Genomic DNA, 27,964 nt, shown 5'->3' with positions numbered 1-27,964 from the left:
AGGAGGGGTTGAAAACGGCACCAACTCAGGGGTTAGACCAGTCGCCCAAATTTCCACTTTTTTTTGCAAAAATATTAACGTATCTTTAAAATTCATATAACTTGCGGTTAAACAGTGGTTCCTACAGCCCCTAATATAGGAAAAACGTATACCAGTGACACGCAACTTATATGAATATGAAAGCCCAGTCAATAGATCAACGCAGCTTGTCACATTGCCCGAAGGGTCGGTAACCCTGCTTTAATTTCTCTGCGTTGAGTGAAGGGAGGGTGACATTGGGGAGGGGATTGAAAAGAAAATGCTGTATCCTTTTCTGCAATACAACTTGCACGTACTCAGTACGCCAGACCCCGTTTTTGCCTATTTTGCACTGAGCCGCGCTGTAAATACGATTATTCATGATTCTAGTCAATGCGGATGGATGCAATGTTATATATCACGGTCACCAATTTGCTGAGCTCAAAGTGAACAGTCCTCTCCTCTACCCTACCCTACCCTACCCCGGTGCCATTTAACGCGGGGGGAACAGGGAAGTAATGAACCGCTCTCGGCGCTTTCGAAGTACCTGCGAGCGTCCTTCCCCATCTACTGCCGGAACTAGTGCTAAACGCCAGCTCCCTCCCCTGTCATGTCATGTCCTCGTCCCTGACGCCGGCCCTTTTGTATGCAAAACATCGCCGGTCCATTGCGACAAGTGATTGCCTCATTCGGTCACTTCACTGGACGTTTCACCGCGGCCGGGGCGTCGGCAGAAGTCTTGAGGGGCCGTCCACCCTCACTCCCGTTTTCTCATATAATCTGTACTTGTTTGAAAAAAAGATAAAGTTTCCCTCATCCTTTTTTTTAAAAAAAGTGTTCAAATGTTGATGTTGCCTCAAAAGGGGTTTTGTAGCTGGGGGGGGGGGAAGACAACAAAAATTAAACCTCCCAATTCCACTCCCCTCAGTGCCCACTCTGCGCAGGTGTTGAATACCAGTTGCAGCAGCAGGAAGCGCGTGAGATGGCGGTAGCCCGTCGTGAGGCGGCGGCGACGGTTGCTGAAGCCGTTGTTGCTAAGGGCGGTTGTTAGGGAGGCGCGCGCGGGTGGAGCAGCACCCTGGATGACCGTGCTGAGCGGTGATGGCGATGCCGCAGGTGAGTGAATGAGACAGAGCAAGTCCCTGTGCCGGGGAAGGAAGGAAGCAAGGAACTTGGGGCGAAACGCAAGGTTTGCCCTCTTGACCCACCCTGAGCCTCGAAGCGCCGGCCGCCCCGCGGAAGGATCGATGGTGAGCCTTCCGTTCAGCTCCTTCGACGCTGTCACATTTATGTGACTCGAATACGCAGGATCTGAACCAGGTCACATATTGCTGATCAACCTGATCGCACGCACACTTCCAAGGCGGGATCAGAAGCCGGACCTTGCGGCTCAAGGGATGAAGACACTGCCACCCAGTACGTAGCGTAATTGAGAACCAGGCTCAGTGTAGATGGTTCAGACGGGGACCAAAGAAACCAATGCAAGAAGCAAAGAGAGAGTACCAGAAGAGATTGGGAGCTAACAAATAAGTTCAAAAGCCTTCAATAGACATGTAAATAGTACAAGTTGGTAAAAGGGGGTGTAAGCTGATCAGGAACCTAAAAGGGATTTACACATCGGAGGCAAAGGCACTGCCGAATTACTAATTTACTGTTTTCCATCTGTCAATATCAATGAAGGTATTGCTGCCCAATTCGTGTTAAAACAAATGGTTATTGATGTGTTCCAAATGAATGAGTATATAGTCCAAAGCAGTAACAATAGTTGTGATTGTGGTGGGTGATGCTGGTGAGAATGCATGAAGAAGATGTTGCATGCAATTGTGAGAGTCATAGATTGTAAGCCTTGTGGGAGGTAGGTGCAGTAACAGCAATTAAGTGTGCGGTAGCAAGAGAGAAAATGGTGGCACTTATCTCTGGCCGGAGGTCATTGAACTTCTGTCGACACTGCTGAGCATGCGGGCAGATGACTCAGACTACACTGATCTGGGTCATGACCATCGACTGGGCTGGCAGCTTCTGGTTTCATAGCCTCCTCTGCCTAACTTTGGAAAAGTGGAATTCTCCCATCTGCAACACTCCCACCCACCAGAATCTCTGGCTCCCTACCCACAAATAGGGTCACTAATTTCTCCTTCTCCTAATTCCAGGGTAGATGTCTTGAACCATGCACGATATGGACTGACTGTACTTGTCGGTGGTTAGAAGGTTTTAAAAATGGCATACCAGTGTATTCCAGGATAACCCAGCAGGGATGAGTTCTTAACAGTACGTTGAGGAATTTAGACTACCATTGGACATGACGGACACCATGGGAGGTGGTGATAGGCAGTTAGAATCATAGAATCCCTACGGTGTGGAAGCAGACCATTTGGCCCCATTGACTCCACTCTGACGCTCCAAATAACATCCCACCCAGACCCGCCCCCTACCTACCTTCATTTGCCATCCTACACACTATGACCAATTTAGCATAGCCAATCCACCTAACCTGAACATCTTTAGATTGTAAGGGGAAACCGGAACGCTCTGAGGATGCCCACGCAGGCGTGGGGAGAACATGCAGACTTGATACAGTCAGTGACCGAAAGCTAGAATCAAACCCTGGTCCCTGGCACTGTGAGGCGCAGTGTTAATCACTGAGCCACTGTGCTGCCCAAATGAGCGAATTTTGCATGATTGCACAAGAAAACTCACTGGGTTTCACAGAGACCAACACTTTATGAAACTGGAATAAGAGACTTTACCAAAATATGGTAAAGGTTAGGCCCGGTGTCAATATCTGAAGGGGAAAAATAAATAAGACAATGAGGAAAAGGTGGCAGAGGGGCACTAAATGAATTGTTTTTGCAGAGAACTGCACAGACATGATGGACTGAATGGTCTTCTGTGCTGTAGCCTGCAAGCAGATCAGGTTGTGATCTTTGAAGGAGAAAACAGATTTAACACTTTGGTTTGGTGACCTTTCCTCATAAGTTCTGAGGAAGGGACAGCGACATTAACTCTGTTTTCTCCTTCGCAGATGCTGCCAGACCTACTGAGTTTTTCCATCAACTTTGTTTTTGTTCCTGATTTACAGCATCCACAGTCCTTTTGGTTTTTATTTAGGTTGTGGTCTTTGTTGTTTTCTTACCATGGCAATGAATACTGATACTGCATTTCATTGGCCTGGTCTTCCACAGACAAAGTGAGATAACTATATAGCCTCCTGTCCTTCGTCTTTACATCTCTACTCAAAAAGTGACAGCTTATCGCAACAAACAATACTTAAGTGCTTTTTTTCTGAGGATGGGTCACCGGAACGAAATGTTAACTCTGTTTTCCCTTCACTGGTTCTGCCAGACTTTCCAGCAACTTTGTTTTTGTTCATGCTTTTTATTTGTGTTTTCTCATCCTTAGTTGGGAGTTAAAGCTTAGTTCCCAGGACTTAAGCACATAATAATTTCAGTGCAGTAGCAAAGTAGTGCTGCCTGGTCTGTGATGACATGTTTCACTTGTCAAAGGTTCCGTGGTGCTCTGAAATATGGTAGGGTCTTGTCCTAGTCACTATTTATCACTCAAACACCACCGTCAAAGAAGGACAAGCTGGCTAACTGCTCCTTATTTTCATTTTTGTTTGTGAGACCTCGCTGTGTTTGTCAAGGTGTAAGCCGTGATGACACTTGAAAAGTAATGCTTAAAAGATAGATTGGATGCTCTGAGGACTTAAAACGCATTTATCAAATGTAGGTTTGGTGATTGGCTGCACCCAATTACATATTAGCATTTCTGCTAAGTACCAAAATGTGCCACAATAGATAAAGGTAAAACGGTAATTGAAGGAACAACTGAGAAGTTTTCTTTGTGGTCTCTTAGAGCAATTAATTGTCTTTAGAGAGCGGTAAGCACCGTGGGGGATACACTGCTTTATTTCCCCCTTCAATTCATTTGATTTCGTCCTTTCTTGCTCTCCTTACCACCCTCCCCTTCACCTTGGATGGTTTGCATTGCCCAAAATGGGCTTTGCCACATAACTGTTGGATTGGCTACACTGGTGAGGTGGTTATTAGTTTAAAAAAAAGTGGGGGAAAAAGAATCACCATGATGTGGTGGTGTGAAGGCCACTTGGTTGTGTGCAATAGGACTTCAGAGTATTAAACAATGCAATTAATTTAACATGTCACTCATGCTCCATTTAATGTAAGATTTAACATTTGTTTCAATTAATGGATTGTTGTCAATTCAACCAACCCTACAGGTTTGAACCAAGTACAATATGTCAGAATATCCACAACTTCTTCGCAGACCATTGCCACCAAAAGATGCAATACCTGCAAAATCCTGTGAACTGAAGAGTAGACCTCCTGGTAAGTAAACTATTCTAGAGATAGTAGGAACTGCAGATGCTGGAGAATCTGAGATAACAAGGTGTAGAGCTGGATGAACACAGCAGGCCTAGCAGCATCAGAGGAACAGGAAGGCTGATGTTTCGGGCCTAGACCCTTAAGAAAGTGAAGAAGAAAGGTCTAGGCCCGAAGCATCAGCCTTCCTGCTCCTCTGATGCTGCTTGGCCTGCTGTGTTCATTTAGCTCTACACCTTGTTTTCTCAAGTAAACTATTTTCATTGGATATGACAGACAGGTTTAGTTGTAGCAATGAAATATTTAAGCTCATTTACTTATTATTTTGCACTCAAATACTTGTTTTACCAAAGTATCTGTTTGGTCTCAGATGTAATTTTAAATGTGTGTCATAATATTACCTGGGGCTTGATTGGTATTACTGATACTTCTGAATCAAAATGCTGTGTGTTCAAGGCACACTCCAGAAGCATTAGCACAAGACTTCTAGCTGTGATCTAGTACATGGCTAACGGGGATTTGCTGACGTCATTGCTGACTTCTGGATGAAATGTTAAATCATGGCCCTTTTAGGTAGCTATAAAAAATATTCTGCCAATACTTCAAAGAAGGGCAAGGAAACAATTCTCAATGTCTTGGTTAATTTTGCAGTCTTTGTATGGAACTCATCAAAATCCTGTACGGAACTCTGCTCAGTGGGAAGGTCATTTTATCTGCCTTCTAACAACATGGAAACATAGTTTCTAAATTTCATAAAAGTGGACTTTCACATTGTAGCTTTATACTGGTTCATTGTGTACTTGAGAACTTAGTATGAGACTGCATTAGCACAATACTTAGAAGATTTTTTACTGCTTTCAAACCATCAAAGGTCGCTAGATACTGACTACAAGTAGGAGTCCATTTCAACACAGCATCCATTGGGATTCTGAAGTCAATGGAGCACATCGAGCACCCCTCCAAATGAAGTTAACTTACTCGCAATACAGATTGAAGCTGATCTGTCTTTCTCAAGCATGATCTGTATTTGCCATTGAATCACTGGACTACTGATTCGAGTCCGTTTGAGCCTAAAGTCATGGATTTAGAGTATAATTGTCCTACTTGCCAAGATCTGAGTGCTAAAGCCCTGTCCCCAAAACCATAAACTTCACACTTACCACTTTGAATAGTCTTTCAATGGTCTGCCCTAATGTCTCCTTCTATACTGTGATGTTGAGTTTTGCTTTGATGAAGCTTCAGTGAAGCACCTTGTGATGTTTTATTATATTAAAACTGCTTTATAAATACAGGCTCATGTTCCCTACTGCTACTGGTAGTACAATGTTCTGAGATGTAATACAAGTATTTCTCCTTTCTCTTGCATAGCATAATTCAGTTAATCCCCATGCCAAATGTACAACGTTTAATTTCAGATCACTTTGAAAATTTTCCAGGAAATATTTTTACGGAACTTACCAGTATACTAAGTGTTTGCCATGTTGTGTAAGTTGTGTATATCAACAATTGAGGTATCTCATGTATTTTAGTCATTTGTCAGAAAGATAACATTGTAGTAGTGTAATAACTGTTCTAGAATTTTAAGAAATTTTTTCAGCCTTTTTAAATGTATATTACAGATAAAATTCCTACGAAAAATGCAGAATCTCCCAAGGGTGAACGCAAGAAGGAATATGCAAAAGAATCAGACTCTACCAATCAACTGGAGACACCCTGCTGCTCTTCTGCTCCGAATAAATTTCTTTCCTGGGATTTTGCCGTATGTGGACAGGATGATTTGAGTTTTGCAGAGGATGACCTTTGGTACAGTTTGAATGGTTTTCTTCAGGAACCCAGTGTGAGAGTTCCACGTTTGCAAAGTAAAGGCATAGTTTTATCCCGTTACAACTATGAAAAAATTATGAGGCTCCTTGCTGCTGAGTTACGGAATCAGAACCAGGAGAAAGTGAACATTGTAGAATTGCCTATTGATGATATTCCACCTGTGTTGAGACGAGTACCTGAGAGACAGCGCACTATTGGTATGGTATTTCGACATTTCGGGAAAATTACAACTAAAATTCTGGGAATATTTTACTTGCAAACAAGGAGTTGTTTCTAATTACAGAGGAAATGGTGTTTTAAAGAATTTTAAAAGGAGACTTTCTGATTAGTCAATGAAAAAAGGTACTTGAAAGTGGGATATGTAAAGTATCCTTGTGTTGGAGAAGTGAATTGGATGGGGGAGGTTCCGAATTTGTCAGATTCTTTCTTCTCTGTACCAGATGACGCTCCCTCCTGGAATTGCACATACGCAGAAATGAGACAAAAATGGAAAATTCTAACCAGCTATGTGTTCTGTAGTGAAATTGTGCACAAAACATATTTTTAAAGATGCACACTTGATGTGTAGCTGCTCAAGGTACTCAAGATAAGATTTTGCATCTTTGGATAGGAAAAGGAGGCACCTAAATCAGGGAAAGGTGCTAATTTTTGAGGACCCCTCCCCAACACAGCCCTCATCACAAATGGTAAGGTCTGATGAACTCCACGTATTGGACCTCATTATACTATTAACAGCATATCGGTGAAGGCTGTATAGATAAATACTGCAACTGTGGGCAGACTCCATGGTCGTGTCTCTCCCGCAAGTGGCAGATTTGGAGTTGTTGTGGTAGGGGCAACAAATAGGAGCATTTGGAGTCTCTGTGTTGGAAGAGCTGCTTTACAAATTGGGGGATCCTGGCATTGGACATGAATATACAGATCATGATAAATATATACTTTCTTTAAAATGTACACAATATTTAGCTTTGCTTTTCCTTACTGAGCAGATTGTCTTGTTTGAACCTATTTTATTATCAACATGTTAGGAGATGCTATTACTCATCTCTGGAGCTGATGGGACTTGAACCTGGGTCTTCTGGTCCATTGGATAGGGATGCTACCACTGCACCACAGGAGGACTTTTGCCTTCGTTCAAACCAATGCAGCAGAATTAGGGCGTGAAACGGTTTTGTTTTAATTGACTGATGGGATGAGGCAGTAATGCATCAGGCCAGTATTTCTCACCTATTCCCTCAATCCCCTTGAGAAAATGGTGATAACCTGCCTTCTTGAAAATGACTGAGTGGCAAGCTGGGCTTTTTCAGAGTGCAGTTAAGAATCTATCACATTGCCATGGGTCTGGAGTTATGTATAGACTGGACCAGCTGAGGATGGTAGATTCCTTTCCCTAAAGGATATCATACTGTAAAGAATCTGACAAATCTTACCTGCCATTATAGAACCCAATGATACTGTTCAGCATGTGAAAAACAGGCATAATTTGAATTCTCTTTCTGATCAGGCTGCTAACATAGACACCTAATGGCAGCCCTTCAGCGAATGACCAGGTGCCATCAATGGGTTTGGAATCCAGTTCAAATCAAAGGACTTGAAAGCCCTTGTCATGACAAATGATTATAGACTGTCAGAACTGGTAGTTTTGGGTTTGGGCCCATAGCAGAAAATCCCAGTAAATCAGGAGCAAAATAATATTCAGTTGCCACATTGTCTCAGAGAGGTTGTAAAAATAATTTGTACAGGAAATTGCAGTTGAAATGCTTAACAAAATCACACCTAGCTTTGTAATGTGGGATGCAATTTTTGTTAATGGGATTCTTGGAAAAGAAGCATTCTTCCCCTTTTTTGTTAGAAGAACAGTACCTCAGAGAACAACAGTCCTGGAGATATTAAAGTTCCATGTTGGCACTCTGAATTGTTGGACTGTGATTTGTTTAAATATAGCAATTTTGTAAGCTAATATTAATTCACCTTCCCATAATTCCTGTCTGTAAAAGTTTAACACATGGAGCCCATTTTATCTCCTAAGTGCTTAAACAACAGTGAAATACTAATTTGTATTAATTCCTTTCATCTTATACAGGCTGTAGTGCAGGGTAGTATCCCTACCTCAACGCAAAGAGATCCAGGTTTCCAGCTTTCTCCAGAGTGTGTAATAACATTGCTGGATAGGTTGGTTAGAAAATATCCATACAAGTACTGGAGAATGTTCCCGAATTTTACCAATGAGGTAAATATGGCAGGTGGACTGAAATAAAACCTTTATTGACAGACGTTACTTTAAACTAATCCCTGATGTAACTTAATATGAATGGAACACAGTTGTCACTGTGAAAGCTATCAATGTCCCATGTTCCTCAATTATGAAAAATTCTTGAGGTGCCATCTTGCTCTCGATGTAAATTTAGGCCAGTTTTTTTTCAAATTCATCTAAGCCAAAGCTAGTCAGTTATGTTTTCTGTTGCTAACCATGACTCAACTGCAGTGACAAAAACAAGTTGCTGGAAAAGCTCACCAGGTTTGACAGCATCTGTGAAGAAAAAAGTTAGAGTTAACGTTTCAGTTCGGAGGAAGGGTCACTGGACCTGAATCGTTAACTCTGACTTTTTTTCTTCACAGATCCTGCCAGACCTGCTGATCTTTTCCAGCAATTTCTGTTTTCGTTCCTGATTTACAACATCTGCCGCTCTTTCAGTTTTTACTCAGTTGCTCTGTCTGGGACCTGAATCATTTTCTCTTTAAGTCTGTGGGCTAACAGGGGAACAGGATTTGTTTACTGGAGCAAGCAAGTAAGATCACCGTGAAAATTGAACACATCCCTTTTGATCCAAGGCACATGCCTACCCCAGTCAAAGTACTGTACAAACAGAAGCAAACATTATCTGGTTACAGAGGTGTCACTAGAAAGCCAACACTAGTGTGAAATACCTGGGATCGTATATGACCACTTCAACCTTTGTTGACTGAATGAAGTTGCACTTTAAACATAAAAATGTGCCACTCATGTCCCAAGAGCACAGTTTCAAAAACCTGGACTTGTCACAGCCCTAAGCTGTTTCGTACAGACCTCCTGGACATTACTTTGTTATTGTTAGAAGAAGATCCACTACAATCTTCTTGGGGTGAAAATAAAGTTGGGGAATAAATACTGGCTTTCCCAGTGATCGCCTCATACTAACCACGAAATATAAAAATTTGCCAGAACAAATAATTTCGCCAGCGAACTTCTACATTTGTGAATGTACAATTTCTATTAGCTTGTACTAATAATTGTGAATTTTATCATTACAGAAATGATTGCTGCTGCTAGGCACTTAGAAAATGACCTAAAAAGTGGTATTGGGCCAGAACTGCCTGGCTATACAGGTAATAAAAATATAGAAAAAAATGAAAGAATAAACCCTAATGGAATGTAAAAAACACGCCAATCAAACATTTGACTTGATACTTAGCAATGTATTTGAAAAATCAGCATACTCTGTTCAGTGTAATATTACAGAACATTTAACGCAAAAGTACATCAGCTGTAACAAAATTAATATTTAAATATAGAAATTTCATGTTACAATTCATCATAAATGCATGTGGATAACATTTCTATTTAAAATGTCTTATCGCGTGATTTATTGTTTCAATTAAATAATTTGAAGAAGGCATGTAAATAAAGTGACCTTCTGTCTTCTTTTGCCAATTGTGACTTCTCAATGCCCATTACTTAGTTAAATCATAAAAATTCGCAGTTTATTAGAAACACTTTCACCATCTCTGGTAAATTGTGTCACAAAAGATCCAGTGATAGAAACATAAAATCATTCGTTGATGGTTAACACGTATCTGGAGGTATGAACTTAATGTGGAGGGTTGAAAGTTGAATGTAACAGCCTCAAAATCCTCTCTGTTTGAGCATTCCTGAGTTTAATTGCCTTACTATCGGTGGTCATGTTTCAGCTTCCTAAACCTTCAGGTTTGTAATGTCCTTCCTACATCCAGCTGCCTCTCTACCCGTTTTCCTCCTTGAGGACAAACCTTAGCTTTTGGTTATCTGCCCTAATATCTCCTAACTGGCATCGTGCCAAATTTCAGTTGCTCGTGTGAAGCGTATGGTGAAATTTTATTTTACATGAAAGACTCGATTTTAATGCAATTAAGTATTGTTGTTGCCGCCTTTACTAAACCCTACAGTTCAGTGTTTATAGGATTAATACTTATAGAGTCATAGAACCAGACAGCATGCAAACAGACCCTTTGGTCCAACCATAATCCCAAACTAAACTAGACACAGCCTGCCTGTGCTTGGCCTATGTTCCTGCAAACATTTCTTATTCATGCACTTATCTAAATATCTTTTAAACTTTGACTGTACCTGCATCCACCACTACCTCTGGAAGTTCATTACACATGCGAATCACTCTGTGTAAAAAGAATTGCTCCTCATGTCTTTTCTGACTTCAGGAGCAGGACCAAGTATTGAAGGAGATAACGAAATTGTTGAATCTTCAGACAGTGAATCCCTAGAATCAGAGGAAAAACCAGAAGGAAACATAAACCCATATGCTCTTCTTGTTCTAAGAACCCTAGCAATCAGGAAAGATTCTTTAAACCTCAGGGTAAGTCAATGAATGATCTACTCACTTAAAATATGGTCATTTTCAGATACCAACAGTCTGACATAGTCATGCAATGTACCCAGACTTTGGGTACATTCTGTCCCACCAGCAAGGCACATCCACCTCACCAGTTGGGAAGGAGTTTCCCTGGGGGTTCTCAGCATTGACTCCACACTGCATGAATTCTCATGGCATCAGGTTAAACATGAGCAAGGAAATGTCTTGCCAGTTATGACCACCTGCAACCTCTGTCCTTGGCTGCTAATCAGTACTCTGCCATGTTGAACATCACTTGGAGGATGTTATAAGGGTGGCAAGGGCACAAGATGCACTCTAGGTGCAAGATTTCAGTGTCCGTCACCAAAAGTGGCTTTATAGCATCACAACTGACTGAGCTGGCCAAGTCCTAAAGAGCATAGCAGCTCAACTGAGTCTGTGCCCTGTTGTAAGGGAACTAACAAAAGAGAATTTTTTGTTTCAAGTTCATTTATGGGATATGTGTGTCACTGGCCACGCCAGCATCTATTGTCAATCCTTAATTGCCCAAAGGGCAGTTTAGAGCCCATCACAGTACTGTGGTTTTGGAGCCACTTGTAGGCCAAACCGGATAAAGGTGGCAAAATTCCTTCCCTAAAGGAGGGGAAGGACATTAGCGAACCAGATGCATTTTTACAACATTTGACAGTAGTTACATGATCACTGTTAGACTAACCTTTTAAAAAAGAACCATATTTAAATTTCATCATCTGCCATGGTGCGGATCAAGCTCATGCCCTTGAAATATTAGTCTATAGTTCTGAATTACTAGTCTCCTTGACCACTAACCTACTTGGCCTTGTCCTCACCAATCTACTTGTTGCACAGTTCTTGTGAAGACAAAGTTTTATCTCTATATTGAGGATACCCTCCATTGTGTTGAGTGCTACTAAATCCCCTACCCCAATCATCAGCAATTTAATCAGCTACAATCTGTAATCTCATGGTCTGGTATATCCACATTCTGCCATTAACATCAGGCCAAGACACCAACCCTGATTCAATAAAGAGTGCAGGAAAGCAAACCAGGACCAGTGCCGGGCATTTATTAAAAATGAGCTGTCAAGCTTCAGAAGCTTCATTATTGGACAGCTTGCATGCCAAACAGCAGAAGCAGCATGAAATAGACAGGGCAAAATGATTATACAACCAAGGGATTTACTTTATTTACTCTACTTTACTAAATGACAGTCAATCTGACAAAATTACAAACAACATTATTCCTAACTTGTATTTAGTTTGCTTTTGATTTTCCTTTAGAAGTAAATCCCCTTTTTCCTTTGTTTGGGCTCACAAAGATTTTCCCCTTATCTGACCTCTCAATTCTCTTTAAAAACAAATTAAGACCAAATCTCTGTGACCTAGAACAGGTTGAGTTCATAACATCTATTATTTCTTTCTACATAATTTCATTGTAGTTGAAGCTCAGTTCTTTTATATCCCTTGACGGTTCAATGTTTCGTTGGGTTTCATACGTATCCAGACTGTTGAAACTTTCCAGTTTTTTGTTATTGCAGTTGCACAAATTTGCAGCTAATACTTGGGACATAATTAGCTACATTGAAAAATATGTGTATCAATGCAGTGTTTCTTCATGTCGTCATTATTTTGTTCCCTAGATCCCTGAAGTCCTTGGAGGTGCAGCCTTTTATAAACAATTTTAATAACTATCAAAATCTGTCAAAGCATCTTGAATGTTTTTGAAACATATAGTAACATAACAATTTGAAATTATAATGTAGTTTTAATTCTCAATGAATTAACAAGATGACAAAAGCAAGGTATTTTTCAGGTTTTGAAGAATATGATTATCGACTTATTTTATATCATCACTATATTGTAGGGTCATTTTCTTCACCAACTTCCTGATCTGACTGCACTTGTTTCCATATTGAAGTATCTGAACCTGTCGTTCAACACTTTACAGGACATTCCTGTGGCGGTGAGAGCAATTTATTAAAATTGCATTATTATTATTATTTTATTCAGATGAGTTATGTGATCATGTGAAAGCCTAAACTTTAGCATTCCTACGGTGACACTTTTCGTAGCCAACTGCCATAATTAAATTAATGATTGGCATCTGGTCACCAAGAATATTGGAGAACAAATGTAGAGCATATTGTGATATACCCCTAATTACACAAAAATGGATTAGTTTAAGACTAGGCTACTTTTTACCAAATTAAGATTTGGTGGCATCTGCTATATTGAATATTCTCTATCCTCACACCCCTTGAGCAAATAAACTGATATGTAAAGTAATTTCTAGTGAGTGTCTGTGTTTTCAGTTCTAATGTCAATTAGCCCATCAATGATCTTTCTTTTTTTTTCCACAATGCTGGTGCATTAACTGAGAAGTTACTTTGCCTGTATAGAAGATGCTTTGAGATGTTTTTATTACTTGAAGTTAACTGCTACATAGAAGATTGAGAAGTGAAATAACTGCACAGATGCCAGTAGCCCATTGCCAAGGCACGCTTTATTTACATGTACACTCGCTGTGACCAGCCAGCTCGGTATTGGTCGCTGAAGTCAGGAGACTCTCTGAATCCCCTGTTTATATCTGTTTATATCTCCTTCATTGACCCAAGCTAATAACCAGAATCAAGATCTCATAGTTAATAAGATCCACCTGGTTCCAGTCACTACAAGAACATAAGAAATTAATTAGTTTCACATTATAAATGCCACAGTACCTTTGGCATCACAACAAGCCACAGGTTAGTACCTTTATGAAAAAATTAGACTATCTATCACTTTTTCAAATTCTTTGGTCAGATTTGGTCTCTCATCTAAGGACAAAAGTATGTTTTTCCATTTGCACATCAATGAAACTGACCATTATTTTCTAATTATTTTTGTCTGGATTTATTTTTGGCAGTGTATGAGAAATGTTGGGGAATTAGGTTATTGAAGTAAAAATTGTTTAGCATGGAAAGCAAAATATTTGGTCATAGAATACTTGAGTACTTTTTTTATTGCTTTATCTCTCTGTATCCCTTTATACTAAATTTCTCAAATTTCAGTTTGGCTATTCATACTTGTTTTTCCCAACATTTGAATTTTTAAGTTTTATAGACCAACTATCATCTAGTCAGAAATGTTAATATGTTATTGGCAACTGTTAAACAGTACTTTAAAAACAATTTAAGTGAATGAATATGTTTTCATATTAACTGTTCTTTTCCCTTAAGATTTATAGATTCTCCCACCTTGAAGTGCTAAATTTACGAGATAATCCTATAGAGGAGATTTCTTCTGATATTGCAAAACTGACGAATCTGAGAATCTTTAATGTTTCTTTCTGCCAGATTTCCACCCTGCCTGATGGGTAAGGTGTTTCAAATGTCTTTTACAGCATAATAGCATTTTTTAGAGTAAGTCTTGACACAGCTATTGTAAAAGAAAAATAATTATAAACTTGTTTGCTATCATAAAGGGATGTGAGCTGTAAGGTCATGTTGGGAATCTGTGGGATCCTGAATATTTTATCTCCGCAATGCAGCAAACAACTTCCAATAAAAACCGAAAGAATTGTGGATGCTGTAAATCAGAAAAAGGTTCCGGGTAAGGGTCACTTGACCCGAAATGTTAACCCTGATTTCTGTCCACAGACGCTGACAGACCTGCTGAGCTTTTCCAGCAATTTCTGTTTCTATAAACAAGTTTCCTGTCCCTCAGATTACTTTTTATTTAAAAGTAAAATTTAATTAAAAGTCTCCTGTTCCAATTATTTGCTAGTAGTTGTTTAGCAGTGCAGAATTTGAGTGTTATTGGAAAACTTTTATCAAGACTTCTCATTTTGCACTCGTTGGGATAATTCACAAGAAGTACAACATAAATGGAAAACAACATCTACAGTGTATGAAAGGACAGTGCTGATTGAGTTATCCATCAATACTGAAAACTGTATTTTATTCTTACATCATCCTCCAAATATTTCTATCTCTATTACTAACGCTATTAGTTACAATATTACTAAATAAATTATTAAAAATATCCTTTTCTATCTTACTTTCCATGTTCAGTATGTGGCCCTTGCCAGCATTTCAGGCATTGTGCTATACGAGCAAGCTCTTAATAACCATTGAATCTCTTGAGGATCTGCTAATTGCTGTGATTGTGATTTGACTGATTTGGATACAGTGAGGTGGATTAATCAGGAGCGCATTGGGAATTATTCGCAAATCCGACACCCCCAGCTAAAAAAATCTGTCAGCACTGCACCAACAATAAACCTGGCTGCTCTGCAGTGATAATATGTGGGCATAATAAGCTTTAGTTGGATCAGAATGAGACTTCTAGCCCTATCTGGGAGGAGATTCTGCACTATAGATCTAGTTAGAAACCTATTTTGCAGTTCAAGTTACATTTCTAAATTTTCTAATATTTCAACCTCTATTTGCATTCTCTACATTAGTTAAGAATAGAAGTTCGATTCCCTCATGGGATTTTCACCCTTGCCATGCTTAAATTACTTATGACATGTGATGCAGTAAGTGTCTGTCTGAGGGTAAATTAGCTCACCAGTTTATTTAGTTTCATTCCACATTGACATATGCGTATCAAAGCAGGATAACTGATTCCAAGGTAATCTCACATGTACTGTATAATTAAGATTGGAGGAGCTGATGCAAAAGATGTTGCTTCTTATTGTATTGCCTCTACTTTGCATACTACTGCCCTTTGCTAAGTATGATAACCCATATTTCGTCATTTCACTACTGTCATAGTAACTATGAAACAAATCACCAATCCATAATATCATTGATAGAAGATGAGATTCAATCATTTTTAAAGATAAAAATGTGACTTACAACTTGAGCGAGTCATCTAAAAAGAAAACCTTCCTTGGAATCTTTAGCTTTTGCCAGTCAAAATCTTACTTTCTCACTCTTGTCCTATTATTGTTCTTGATCAATCTGTCTTTAGTCTTTTAATATGGTGATCTGCTCTAATTGTCTTATTGCAGATCATTCACCCTCTAAGTTCAAAATAATATCATACATGGACTTAAATTTCACATATGTCAATCTTGATGTCTTTAGTACTCCTATTCCTTTTGTCAAGTCCAAATTCTCCTTTTTTCTTGAATTTTGCTCACTTTAGCAGGTATCAATATGTTTAATTATCCTATTTGTTTTAAGGTCTGTTTCTCCAAGGAGTGTCAGTGCTTTGATGGTTTTACTGGCCATGTTAACTATTTCACACCATGCAGTTTGTCAAGCCAATGCAAAAATTTAAACCTCATTCTTTCAGTGTAATATTTCCTATCCTTTGAACCAGTCTGATTTTAACTGGTTGCCAGCATTTTCTTGTACTCAAGACATGATATCCAATCTTATGCCGCTCATCATTAATTCTCATGTGATCCTAACAAAAGTAGTGGGAAGATTTTACTCATTCTTCCATGTCTGGTCCTGGATGGTGGCCTGGAACTGTCAACTTCAGTTCCATTAAAAACAATCAAGGACATATTCATTATCAAGAGAAAACTACCAAATTTACTATTGCTGTCTATAATTGACATTCTACTGAATTATACAAAGACACATTATTCCAATTCCCATTTGCTGCTGTTCTTTTCCTATCTCTATCTTCTAGTCTCAATCACTTCTTCTCATTAATTTTTATATTACCCTCTAGTTTCCATCCCATCTGTATCATGAGCCCTGGAGAAATTTTACAGTCTAATAAAATATTATCATAATATATTTAAAAATAGAAATAAAACAGTTCTGATTGATTCAATAACCTACTTTAATTTGTTCTTAATCTTAAATGACATTTTCTTTCAAAGGTTACTTGATAAATCACTCTGGATTTTTTATTTCACATTTCAAAATTTTACCATATTCAAATAGCATTTCTGGTTAACATGTTTTTCTTGTAATGTTTCATTTATTTCTTTTCAAATGGAAGGGGAATATTTTTTCTTCTCTTGAATTGAAACCATGGAGAGTATTAATATACATTTCGTTATTTTCCCTGAGGCCGTTTAAATTTCAGGAAAGCATTCCCCTTAAATGTTTTTTCATCTTAATTTAATCCATCATTATTATTAATTTTGATCAGGCTTAGTGTTTTTGAAATGCCTGATAGTTGATGTTTAGTGTTTTTACAGCAGTTGGTGTGTTCCAAAGTACATTGTTCACAAATGTTTTGTTGGGTTAAGGATAATTCATTTTCAAAACATGGGAAGAAAGTAGAGATTCATATTTGTACTCTGTGAGGGAGGAATTCTTTTGCCCATTTAGCCTCATACTTATATTCTTGAAACTTCTCGCATTAAAACCTCGGGCTGAGATTTTGCAGTGAACTCAACCATTATAATATAAATGGTGGGAGATGTAGTAACATTTGAAAACATTTGCCAAGTGTGAAGTGGCCAGATTTCGTATGATCAACAGTCCAGAGATGACAATCTCATCTCCATGTAGCGAATTCTGTACACTTGTAAACATAAAAAATGAAGCAGAAAGGAAAACTTTTTTTTTGGTAAACAACTGAAGGTAAAAGAATGTTTTATTTCTTACTTCCAAGAGGCACCAAGATCCTAGAATGAATAACTTGTATTTTTATACAATTTGTTGAACTTGTTAATATTTTGATACTTTGTGAAGATGTTTGTACATTTTAATTACCGTTATACGTCTTGTTCTTGGAATTTATCCATCTTACTAACAATGCTAATATGTTCTTCAGTTTACATTTGCATAGTGCCTAAGTCAAATGTCTCAAGATGCTTGATAGTAATGTTATCAAATTAATGTGGGCACCAAGCCACATAGGGAGGTATTAGGGCTCGTGACTACAAGAATGGCCAAAAGAAAATACTTTAAGGATCTCTTTAAAGAAGAGAGAGAGGTAGAGAATTGGAGATTTAGGGTAGGATTTCCAAAGCTTAGCACCAGCATATTTGAAGGTATGGCAGAGAATGAAGGAACAATGAAAGTTGGAATGTAGCTTGAAGCAGATTTTTGCAGATGAGGAAATAGATTAATACAAGAAATTTGGTCCATTGTTAGTTGATCTTTTAAACTTTAAGCAATCCAACTAATGAGCATTGAAGAAATGGAATTGACTTAAGCTCTGATGTGGCACTGACAAGTGGAAGGTGTTCTTTGCTTAGGCAGAATGCTCATAATGCTGCATAATGGCCTCAATGTATTCTAGTCCAATCTTTTAGAAATCTTACTATTAAATTCTTCTTAAAAAATGTGGATTTTTTTGACAGATTATTCCGTTTATCAAATCTCCAGTCCCTGAATGTTGCCTATAACAAGATTTCAGTTATTTCCAATGACATTAAGAACTTAAGGTTAGTAACGATTTTTGCCTCATTTATTATTTGATTTATTTGTTGTCATATGTATCGTGTTACAAAATACAGTGAAAAGTGTTGTATTGTGTAGTGTGGCTACTCTCTGGTGCCATCTTAAAACACAAAAATAAACCAAAATATAGAACATAAAGGCAAAAAGAATGAAGAAATAAACAAAGAACAGAAAGAAGGAAGAACAAAGAAAATATAAGCACAGGAACAGGCCCTTCGGCCCGCTAAGCCTGCACTGAACCACATCCTCTATCTAAACCTGTTGCCTATTTTCCAAGAATCTGTATCCTTCTGCTCCCTGCCCATTCATGTATCTGTCCAGATACATCTTAAATGACGCTATCGTGCCCACCTCTACCACCTCCGCTGGCAACGCATTCCAGGCACCCACCACCCTTTGTGTAAAGAACTTTACACGCATATCTTCCTTAAACTTTTCCCCTCTCACCTTGAAATCGTGACCCCTAGTAATTGAGCCCCCACTCTGGGAAAAAGCTTCTTGCTATCCACCCTGTCTACACCTCTCATGATTTTGTAGACCTCAATCGGGTCCCTCCTCAACCTCTGTCTTTATAATGTAAACAATCCGAATCTACTCAACCTCTCTTCATAGCCAGCAGCAATACCTGACAGCATCCTGGTGAACCTCCCAAAGCACGCACATCCCCAGCACCCTCTCCAAAGCATCCACATTCTTTTGGTAATGTGGCGACCAGAATTGTACGCAGTATTCCAAATGTGGTCGAACCAAAGTCCTATACAACTGTAATATGACCTGCCAACTCTTGTACTCAATACCCCATCCGATGAATGAATGCATGCCTTCTTGACCACTCAGCTTTATAGTTGGTTTTGTTAAGTGCTCCATCGTGGGCCTGGTGCCCAGGCATGAAGTCTCTTTGTTGTACTGCCACCGCTGGAATGAAAGTCATCACCCTTTTGGCGACATCTCACCTCCACTGACGCCCTCGCCAGTAGGAGTCCTCATTTGCCCTCACCAATGCAGACACCACCAATGATTACCGAACCAGCCAGCCTCAACTCTGCCACTGCCATTAGTCCACTTCACGCCCATCTGCTGACGCAGCTGCTGCTGATGCCACTAGCTTTCATACTGGGCCCAAACTCACCTCTGCCATCACCTGCATGAATCTGTGCTAGGCACAGATGCCGCTGGGAACCTGAATTCCCCCCGGCAGTTACGAGTTGGTTCCAGGACAGCCAAGACCCCAAACTCATCTCTGACACTGCCGCCACAAATCCGTTACGCTGAGCCTATTTGCTGCCTTCAATGCCATTGCTGCAGCCGAGCCTTCATGAAAAGGTAGGTAAAGTAAAACAGAAGAGGGGGAAAAAGAGAACAGAGGGAAAAACAAAAGAAATGAAAAGAAAAGTGGACGGAGGAATCGAGCCCTGGCCTGAGAAGCCCTACTCCTCCACCACTTTACCAGAAGATGTAAGATGATATAACAATATTGGGCTAAATACAATTTACAAAGCACCTTTTACCAATGTAGTATTTTCAATGATGCATCAATGCAGGTTTGCTTTCAGTGCAATACCTGATTCTGAATTATTTTTAAAACTATTGAGCATGTCAATTACAGATACATAAAGGATTTGGACTCAAGAACCAGAAGTACAATTTCAAAAGTTGTAGATCATCCCAAATTTGTAGTTAATATAGAGAAAAGTTTTATCGATTTCTGTTTAGATAAATGTGGCATTGCATTTTGATAAGAGGAAAAGTGGACAAATATTTCCTGCAAAACAAGTGTAAATAGAGAAGAGGACCAAAGGGACCAAGAGAGCAGGCTCACAAATTATTAAAATATAATGCAGGTTAACAAATTTATGGAAAAGATAATTTAGGCACAGAAGTTCATTTCTAGAGGAAATGTGGCAAAGTTGTATTCAACTTATTCACAACCTTGGGATATAACAGAAGATGCAAAAAAAGTACAACGATTATATCAGATTCGAAAAGCAGTAACCATCAAAAAAGATTGAAACTGGTGGTAATTTTATGTACAAAAGAGAAGAGTAATGAGTGACCTAATAGTGATCTTTAAAATTATGGAGCGATGTGATAAAGAGAATAGAGAAAATGTTTCAGCCTTTTGGGAATGCAGAATTATTGGCTGTAAATATAAAGTCAGTGAAGAATTTAAAAGAAACATCTTTACCCAGAGAGTATTAACCACAGCAGTATGACGCAGTAAAGAGGCGCATAGCAAAGTCAGATTGGCTTGTATGATGTGGGTAAGGTAGGTAGCGTAGATCCATTTAAATTGTATGTGTAAGAGAAATTGGAAATGCTGTTAAGATTAAATGAAGATTGGAGGAGCATGTGTAGGAGCAAAAAGACCGGTAAAACCAGCTGTTCTGAATGGTCCAGTTTTGTCTGTAAACTCCGCACATTTTAGTGACTTGGCTATCTGTTTCTAGAATCTAAGGGTGATGTAAAAGCTATTTTCCTTTATATCTTTTTCTTGTAGTAAATTCAATGACATAAAGAAACATCAGATTATTTTCTGCACTTAAACAATTAAATCTCATTGTACAGTATTTTCAACGTGATATTTATTTTTCATGTTTTTGTGAGGAAATTGAACTTGTTATTTATTTGAAAGCAGTGAATTTACACTTCTGTAATAGCTTCTATATATTAATGTTAACAAGTAACTTTAACAATAATCTCATCATGAAAATAGAGCATACATTTTAATAATTATGACTTTTGTGTAAAACTCTTGTTATTCCAGAAAACTTCAGTTTTTAAACATTGCAGGAAATGAGCTGACGACATTGCCCAATGACCTCCTTCAACTCAAGTTAAAGCAATTGCGTTTGGAGAATAATTACTTACATCCTTTGTTCTGGGAAGAAAATGCTCGGAACCAACCACAACGACTGACTGACCTAGCTGCTGTTACTTTCTCCAAGGGCCACTTAATTCAGCAGCACACAAACATTCCTAAAGAGGTACAAGCTGTACTTAACAAGTAAGTAGATCAGTTTACATCACTTTCAGGTAATGGGGTTCAGTTTTCAATTACAGTTTACAGTTCTAGCGCTAATCCTTTCATAAGGCTGCTTGATACACAAGTGCCTTTTATTATTCAGGCTTCTCCAGTTACATTTTCTCATGTCCAGTGTAGAAGTCAATACCCATGGACAAACCCAGACTCAACTTTTGAACTGGAGCTAGATTGTGGTACAGAATAATCTGGGATAGTATTTCATAGACAAATGATAAACTGGTTTACTATCATGTAATATCCATATTACTTCTGATAATGAAGTTACACGCAGACACACTCTGATGCAAGCTAAACTCCCAAAAAGGTTAATTTACAGATAGCCATTTGCAGCAGAAAGTAGTAACAGGCAATCTAGCTTTCACACAGTTTACAAAAGAGGTATCTAGATGATTCAATCTGTTAAATTTCTTTTGAATGGCTTTTCTTGAGATTTTCGTCAAAAGGCAGACATTCTAGAAAGTAGAATTGCTGCCTAATTCCTACTAATTCCGCACTTTGTCAAAATGACACGAGAATTCCGACACACAGTCACATCTTGATTTCCTCCCTGGCTCTATCACCCTCTCCATCTTTTGTGATTCAAAACCATGGGGTCAATAGTTAATACATTAAAAGTGTCTGTGTTTTTCTAAACACACACGAAACTCCTATCTTTTATGTAAATCATTACAATGTGGTTCAAGACAAATTTCTATATCTAATAGTGTTTCTTCAAGAACGTCATGCATGCATATTTGCAGTTGAAAATTAATAAGTATTTCAGCTGCCATTTATACCTGATGCTTCTCCTGCCACGATTCAAATTTTGAAAGGAAACAGTACATGCTGTTAATACTCAGCAAGTCAGGCAGCATCTTTAGAGAGAAATAGAGTTGAGATGTTAGATATTAGCCTGGCTCAAATCCTGCTGCACTTTAAAGGATGGTGACCCAAAATGTTGTTATTTAAAACTGGTACATCTGTGTATATTATGTATGTTGTGTATATTGATGAATGAGGCTGAGGGGAGTGGGTGAGAATTTCTGGTCAAATCATCCCATCCACAGGACTGGACCTTTCAGCTGGGTTAAGATCTTGAAGTGGCCTTAGTTCTGGGTTAGGAACCTCAGGTGTGGTTGTGGCATGCTGTCAGTCACTGATCCCGGTGCTGCACCACCAGTGGACAGGCCAAGTAAAAGTGTATGCAGTGTTTTCCTTCAGGCAGCCCATCATGAGAGGTGATGTGAAACATCTCAATGTGGAGGCAAGCACTTTAGAATTATGAAACTGCAAACAAAAAAGGTCTAGTTATTTTGTCAGGCCATCATTGTGGAGACAGGGTCCTCTGCAGGATAACCTGCTGCTGAAGGTGCAGCTCAATGACCCTTCCAACTTGAGAAGAGAGCGTTATTTAAAGAAGGCAAGTTACCTATCATGGAATAGGCATAAATGGGTCATTTTTGGGTGACAAAAAAGTGACAAATGGAATGCCACAGGGATCAGTGCTGGGGCTTCAACCTTTTACAATCTACATTGATGACTTGGATGAAGGGACCGAAAATATTCTTGCTAAATTTCATGATTGCTTAAAGATAGGTCAGAAAGTAAGTTGTGAAAAGGACTTACATGTACTAAGTGAGCGGGGAAAATTTTGCAAAGGAATATAACTGAGGAAAATGTGAACCCATCCACTTTGGCAGGAAGAACAGAAGATCAGTGTCTTATTTAAATGGAAGGATATTGTAGAACTCTTTCCCAGAATTTCTAGATGTGCTGGTACATGAGTCACATAAAGTTCATTTATATTCATATTCGGCAAGTGATTGGGTAGGCAAATTGAACATTTCTGTTTATTGTAAGGAGAATGGACTATAAGAGTTAGCATGCTTTGCAACAATTGTGCAGGGCATTGATGAGACCATATGTGGATTATTATGTCCAGTTTTAGCTTCCTTTTTTAAAGAAAGTATATAAATATTGTTAGGAGCAGTTCTGAGAATGTTCACTCAACTGATATGTGATGGGGCAAGAAGGGCAGAGGTTATGCTATCCTGTAAAGAAAGGTTGGACAGGCTAGGCATGTATCTGTCAGATTTTAGAAGAATGATCAATGACCTTATAGAAACATTTATGATCCTGAGACATCTTGACAGGATGGATTCTAAAAGGAAGTTTCTGTTGTGGAAGAGTTTAGAGCTAGGGGTGACAGTTTAAAAATAAGGGCTATTCTGTTTAAGACAAAGATTTTCTTTCTTTCAGAGCATTATTACTCTTTGGAACTCTCCTCCCTAGAGAACATTGGAGGTAGAGTCATTAGGTATGTTTAAGGTAGGGGTAAATAAATTCTTGACTAACAAGGAAGTGAAAGGTTATGGGTAGCAGGCAGAAAAATGGAGCAAAATTAGACAAACCATTACCTTATTGAATGGCTGAGACAAGCTAAAGTGACCAAGTGACCCCATTGCTGTTCCTGATTTGAATGTTCACATCAGGCATCAATGGCCTCCCAAGAAGCTGCCTGTAGGCAGCCAGCAGCCTTCTGCCACAATGGAGCATCCATCTGCTAATAGAAGAATTCCACCATGTGACCACCTTGCAGATCTGAGTTTAACAGTCCTGCTACAATATCCCTATCCTCATTGATGGCGAGTCCAGCACACCAGTGCAAAAGACAAAACTGAGGCATTCGCAACAATCTTTAGCCAAAAGTGCCGAATGGATGATCCATCTTGGTCTGCTTGTTTTGGAATTAATAATTAGGCTTTTGAATGTGAATTTTAGTTTGGAAATATTTTGCATTTTAAACTTAAAGCATCCTTATTAGCAAATAATCAAATTCTTGAACTGTAAATTTCTGGTAAACTTTGGGAAGATCCATTTAATACGAGGAATCCAAATTGTATGGAAAATCTATGTTCTGTCTTCTCTGTAGTATATGTAGCCATGTCAGCTGAGACTCAGTTTCCAGCAGCCCTTTGTTTTGTTGTTTGTGAGACCTTCTTGTGTACAAATTGGCTGCCATTTTTCCAACATTACAGAAGTGAACACATATCAAAAATATCTGTTTGACCCTAAAGTGCTTTGGAGCATTCAGAGGCCATGAAAGTTGCTGTACGAGTGCAAACCTGTCTTTTTAGCTGTAGGTTTAGATCACCCCAACCAAGATTGTATTTAAGTATAAAACTCGTTAATCTACTCCAGACATTTACCTGCTGTGTGGAAATCATACCAGAGAGATTCCATTCCTGTGCCTGGTATCTGCCAAATCTTTGTTTCTATAACAGAAGGTTCTGTTTATGTTATCTAACCTGCTCTCAATTACTTATGTGCGCCCTGTGACTAATACAGCAGTGCATCCTTAGACATGACCTAAGGCTGAAGTTTCACCTCAAGCCATCCCTATTTTAATGTCTTCCATACTGTGGAGTCAACAGTGCTAGAAGAGTGGTTCGATCAGCTCCTGACCGGGTAGTTATGGAGCCTATGTCATGACAGTGATGCTCAATGCTGACTCTGGGTGTACAACATGGGAAATTTCCAGTCAGCAGTGCAGAAATCCTTTTCCTTGATTATTAACACCAAGTTCATAAAGGAAAGAGAGTCGTAGCATACAATAATGTGTTGTTCTCATTGAATGGGATGCTTCATCAGTTTCTTTGTTAGTCTTTAAGATGCATTTTTGGAAATGTTTTCTTTGATTAAGATTGTATTTGTTTAATTTTTAATAAATATGAAAAATTGACATTTGGTCTTGGAAAACATTAAATGCATTACTGTTTAAAACAGTTCCAGTATGCTCTCTATCGTTTCAAAATCACGTAGCTCACTGACAAAAATGTGGATAAAAACTAGCACAACAAAATTGATTGAAAGGTGCAACTTAACATAGCACGTATTGTAAAATACACAGCTCAGCTGCAGAATTATGCAGACAACTCGAATTAATAAAACATTCTTTTTTCCACAGAAAAAATGTATTGAAACATTTATAGAGTTAAAGAGGGGAAGTTGAGGAATAAATCCTGTTACTTCTCATGATGCTGTCATACACATGAGAGAAAAAGAGTTTTGTGTCAATTTATATGTGCATTTCATCTAACACTTATTTTTAAATTTTATATGACAGTGCAACTATGTGTGAGTGCTGCAGAGGACCTTTGTTTGGCCCAGGAATTAAACTGATCAAGCCACGTAAGACAGTCTTTCACACTGAAAGCCTCCCGTTCTTGTATCATGCCTGTTCACCATCTTGCCATAAATGGTTCATATCCAAGAGTGGCTGAATGTATTCTTCACTAAGCTTTGGCCTACTGGAAAAAGAAGTATATGAGGACCATGTTCAATTTGATATGGGAGCCTTTATGAACTCCTGGTAAACATTTCATTTCAGCACTGTAAACATTGTTCAGTGTTCATATCTTAAGTGGTCATAAAGTATTTACTGTGCACACTTGTAAGCAAATTAATTCAGCAGTACGAGTAATTATTTAAATTCAGCAAGACACTGTTTTAAAGTGTTGACCTAATTTGACTTGCTGTCAACTCATGAAAACTCATGTGGCTTAGCTGTTTAATGAGGTTTTTAAAAGGGGATCCACATTTTAAAATATTAAAATACAAATCTTGATTTTAGATGCAAACATACTCACCATTGCATCCTTCAAACTGACAATCTTCGAAACAATTGTACTACTGCTTTTGCAAACTATTCATAGCATACTTAATATTTGAAAATACTTAACAAAATTCCTAATTCTTACCTATTTGTGTAATGAGCACCACACTACTCCAGTGTTGGTCCTTAACACAAAAATGTGATAAGGATTGAAAATTCATTTTGGTGTAGAAAACAGGTGGTTGAGGACCGGATAAGTCTGCAAGGCTTTGACGAGTGGAATTGTGCATCCATTGGTTTGACTTTCCAACTGTTCGTAATTCTCATAATAACATAGGTGGTTGCTTAGAATGTTGGTTCAATTAGGCACTAAAAATGGTGCAGTTGTGTACGCTTTTAGTCACAATTCAGGCATTATACTCTGGAGTGAGACTGTCTGTTGAATGAGTAGCTCAAATTTCATGATAGTAAAGCAGCAACAAGCATCCTGAATTTAGAAGTAATGAAGAAAATATAACAATCTCAGAAACTGAGGTATTTAAGTAATTTCAGAAACTTTAGTTCATCCAGTTTTCTTGTCACATACTCAAATATTTTTGAGCTAAATGAAATTTTCTAATTTAAACATTAAAAATCACTTATTTCCTGCATGATTAACATTACCTGTGAAATTATTTTGTATCCTCTATTTGTTTTTTGCTCAGAGGTCTGAGCTTCATTTGAAAGCCCAAGGATGGAATTGATATTCTTTCCCGAGCTCTCAAACTGTCAACTGAATGCAGTTAATGACTGCCTACAATTTCTATGTAGACACAGTCTGATGATGGTAGTGTGTCCAGGACCTCTCAACATGTGCCGTAATGAATCATGCAGTGTTGCTAGAAACATGAATTCCGTTGGTTATGGCAGTATTATATCAAATTATTTCTAAACAAATCAAGCATTAATTTCTCTAGCTTCTTGCGATAAAGTTTGAAAGGTTGAGAAAAATCTAATTAAAGTGCTTAATTTGTTACTTCAGAGATGCCATTGAGAAAAACAAATAAAAATACATCAGATTACTGACCTGTGTTTCTGTTTATACTGAAAATTTTAAAACAGTCTTCACTTTGTCCTAGTGACAAATTCAAGATGTGTCTTGCCTGAGGTTATAATAGTATTCATGTGGTTTGTTTATCCAAATGAACAAAGCAAAAAGTTTTAGAATTTTTTTTCTTCCTGTAGTAATTTATCAAGTGTGTCTTTACTTCAGAGAGAGGCTGCCTTGGAAATACAGAGGATTGATTATAGTATGAATGCCTTTTGTGTTTATAATGAAAGTCTGTAAAAAGCGTGATTTTGTTATCCAGAAAGATTGATGCAGTTGTACTAACTATTTAACCAGCTGGAATTGTCACAGGAAATGCAGTATTTATTTTCCAGGAATCAATCAAAAAATATTTGTTTCACAGCACCCAGCCAGGTTTTAGGCATCTCTTTATATGTGGAGCTATATACTTCTTCACCATATTCGAGGCCCCTTAGAGAGACATAGCACTTGCTGACCTTGAATCAGGATATGAGAAATTTGCCTTGAAATTACACATATAAAAAATACAGTCCGCACACATCATGCTTTGTTGCAGATGCAAAAACAATTTAAAGTTTCGGATGCTTTTCTGATGCAGCTGATGTGCACATTTCAGCTGCAAAATTCGTTGACTGTAAATTCATTAGGTGCTGATCTGAAATATTGCAAATATTATTGCATTTATCTTAGTTGACACTGCAGTTTCATCTAGGGCTAATATTTCACACTTCATTTATTTAATTTGAATGAATACAGCGATTTCACTGAGATGAATCGTAAAATAATTTGTAAATCAAAGAAGGACTTTTCTCGGGCTACCTTTACTATTGCAGCTAGTTCATATCTTGCAGTTCCTTGTATTCCTGTCACGTTGTCAGATTTCTCTTTAACATTCCCTGTTTTTTGTAATAATCTTTTATGTTTCATCACTTCACTGCTGCGATGTCCATTAGTTTGGCCCCAATTTTCTCCTGTCTGTAATTAATTTCCCCTGACTAATCAGTTAATAGATTTAACATCTTTACATTTCACTTGCAAGGGGAGAACTGGAGAAGGAAATTTTGTCAGTTGATCAATAATAAAACTTATGTTT

At 38.4% G+C, this 27,964-nt stretch overlaps 2 protein-coding genes across 4 annotated transcripts in view; one reads left to right on the top strand and one right to left on the bottom strand.

Moving 5' to 3' along the window:
• The window catches only part of LOC125456812 (plastin-2-like), a 71,867-nt gene extending 71,080 nt beyond the window's left edge, over nucleotides 1–787 (bottom strand). The window contains exon 1 of the mRNA XM_059650437.1: nucleotides 566–787. The gene's annotated coding sequence lies outside the window, so the exon portion shown is untranslated. The remainder of the gene's footprint in view (nucleotides 1–565) is intronic.
• LOC125456813 (leucine-rich repeat-containing protein 63-like) lies at nucleotides 640–27,964 on the top strand. 3 transcript variants are annotated; one of them, XM_048540240.2, is made up of 10 exons: nucleotides 640–1,134; nucleotides 4,256–4,364; nucleotides 5,978–6,379; nucleotides 9,474–9,548; nucleotides 10,635–10,789; nucleotides 12,669–12,767; nucleotides 14,023–14,159; nucleotides 18,066–18,149; nucleotides 20,930–21,169; nucleotides 25,314–27,964. In XM_048540240.2, exons 2-10 carry the CDS (start codon nucleotides 4,274–4,276, stop codon nucleotides 25,468–25,470), a joined length of 1,440 nt encoding a protein of 479 aa, XP_048396197.1. In that variant the 5' UTR covers nucleotides 640–1,134; nucleotides 4,256–4,273; the 3' UTR covers nucleotides 25,471–27,964. The 3 variants fall into 3 exon arrangements, with proteins under 3 accessions (XP_048396197.1, XP_048396199.1, XP_048396200.1); XM_048540242.2 differs by lacking the exon at nucleotides 640–1,134 and adding an exon at nucleotides 1,272–1,434; XM_048540243.2 differs by lacking the exon at nucleotides 640–1,134 and adding an exon at nucleotides 1,643–1,698.

The sequence above is a fragment of the Stegostoma tigrinum genome, chromosome 12 (genome assembly GCF_030684315.1).
Source record: "Stegostoma tigrinum isolate sSteTig4 chromosome 12, sSteTig4.hap1, whole genome shotgun sequence".
NCBI classification, from domain to species: domain Eukaryota; kingdom Metazoa; phylum Chordata; class Chondrichthyes; order Orectolobiformes; family Stegostomatidae; genus Stegostoma; species Stegostoma tigrinum.
The sequence above is the reverse complement of the archived record's forward strand: the minus strand, read 5'-3'. Positions and strand labels throughout refer to the sequence as shown.

Coding starts and splice junctions, on each gene's coding strand:
- LOC125456813 (XM_048540240.2), top strand. CDS start 4,274: ATGTCAGAATATCCACAACTTCTTCGCAGACCATTGCCACCAAAAGAT. Junction 9,549..10,634: donor AGAACTGCCTGGCTATACAG/GTAATAAAAATA, acceptor TTCTGACTTCAG/GAGCAGGACCAAGTATTGAA. Junction 14,160..18,065: donor ATTTCCACCCTGCCTGATGG/GTAAGGTGTTTC, acceptor TTTTTTTGACAG/ATTATTCCGTTTATCAAATC.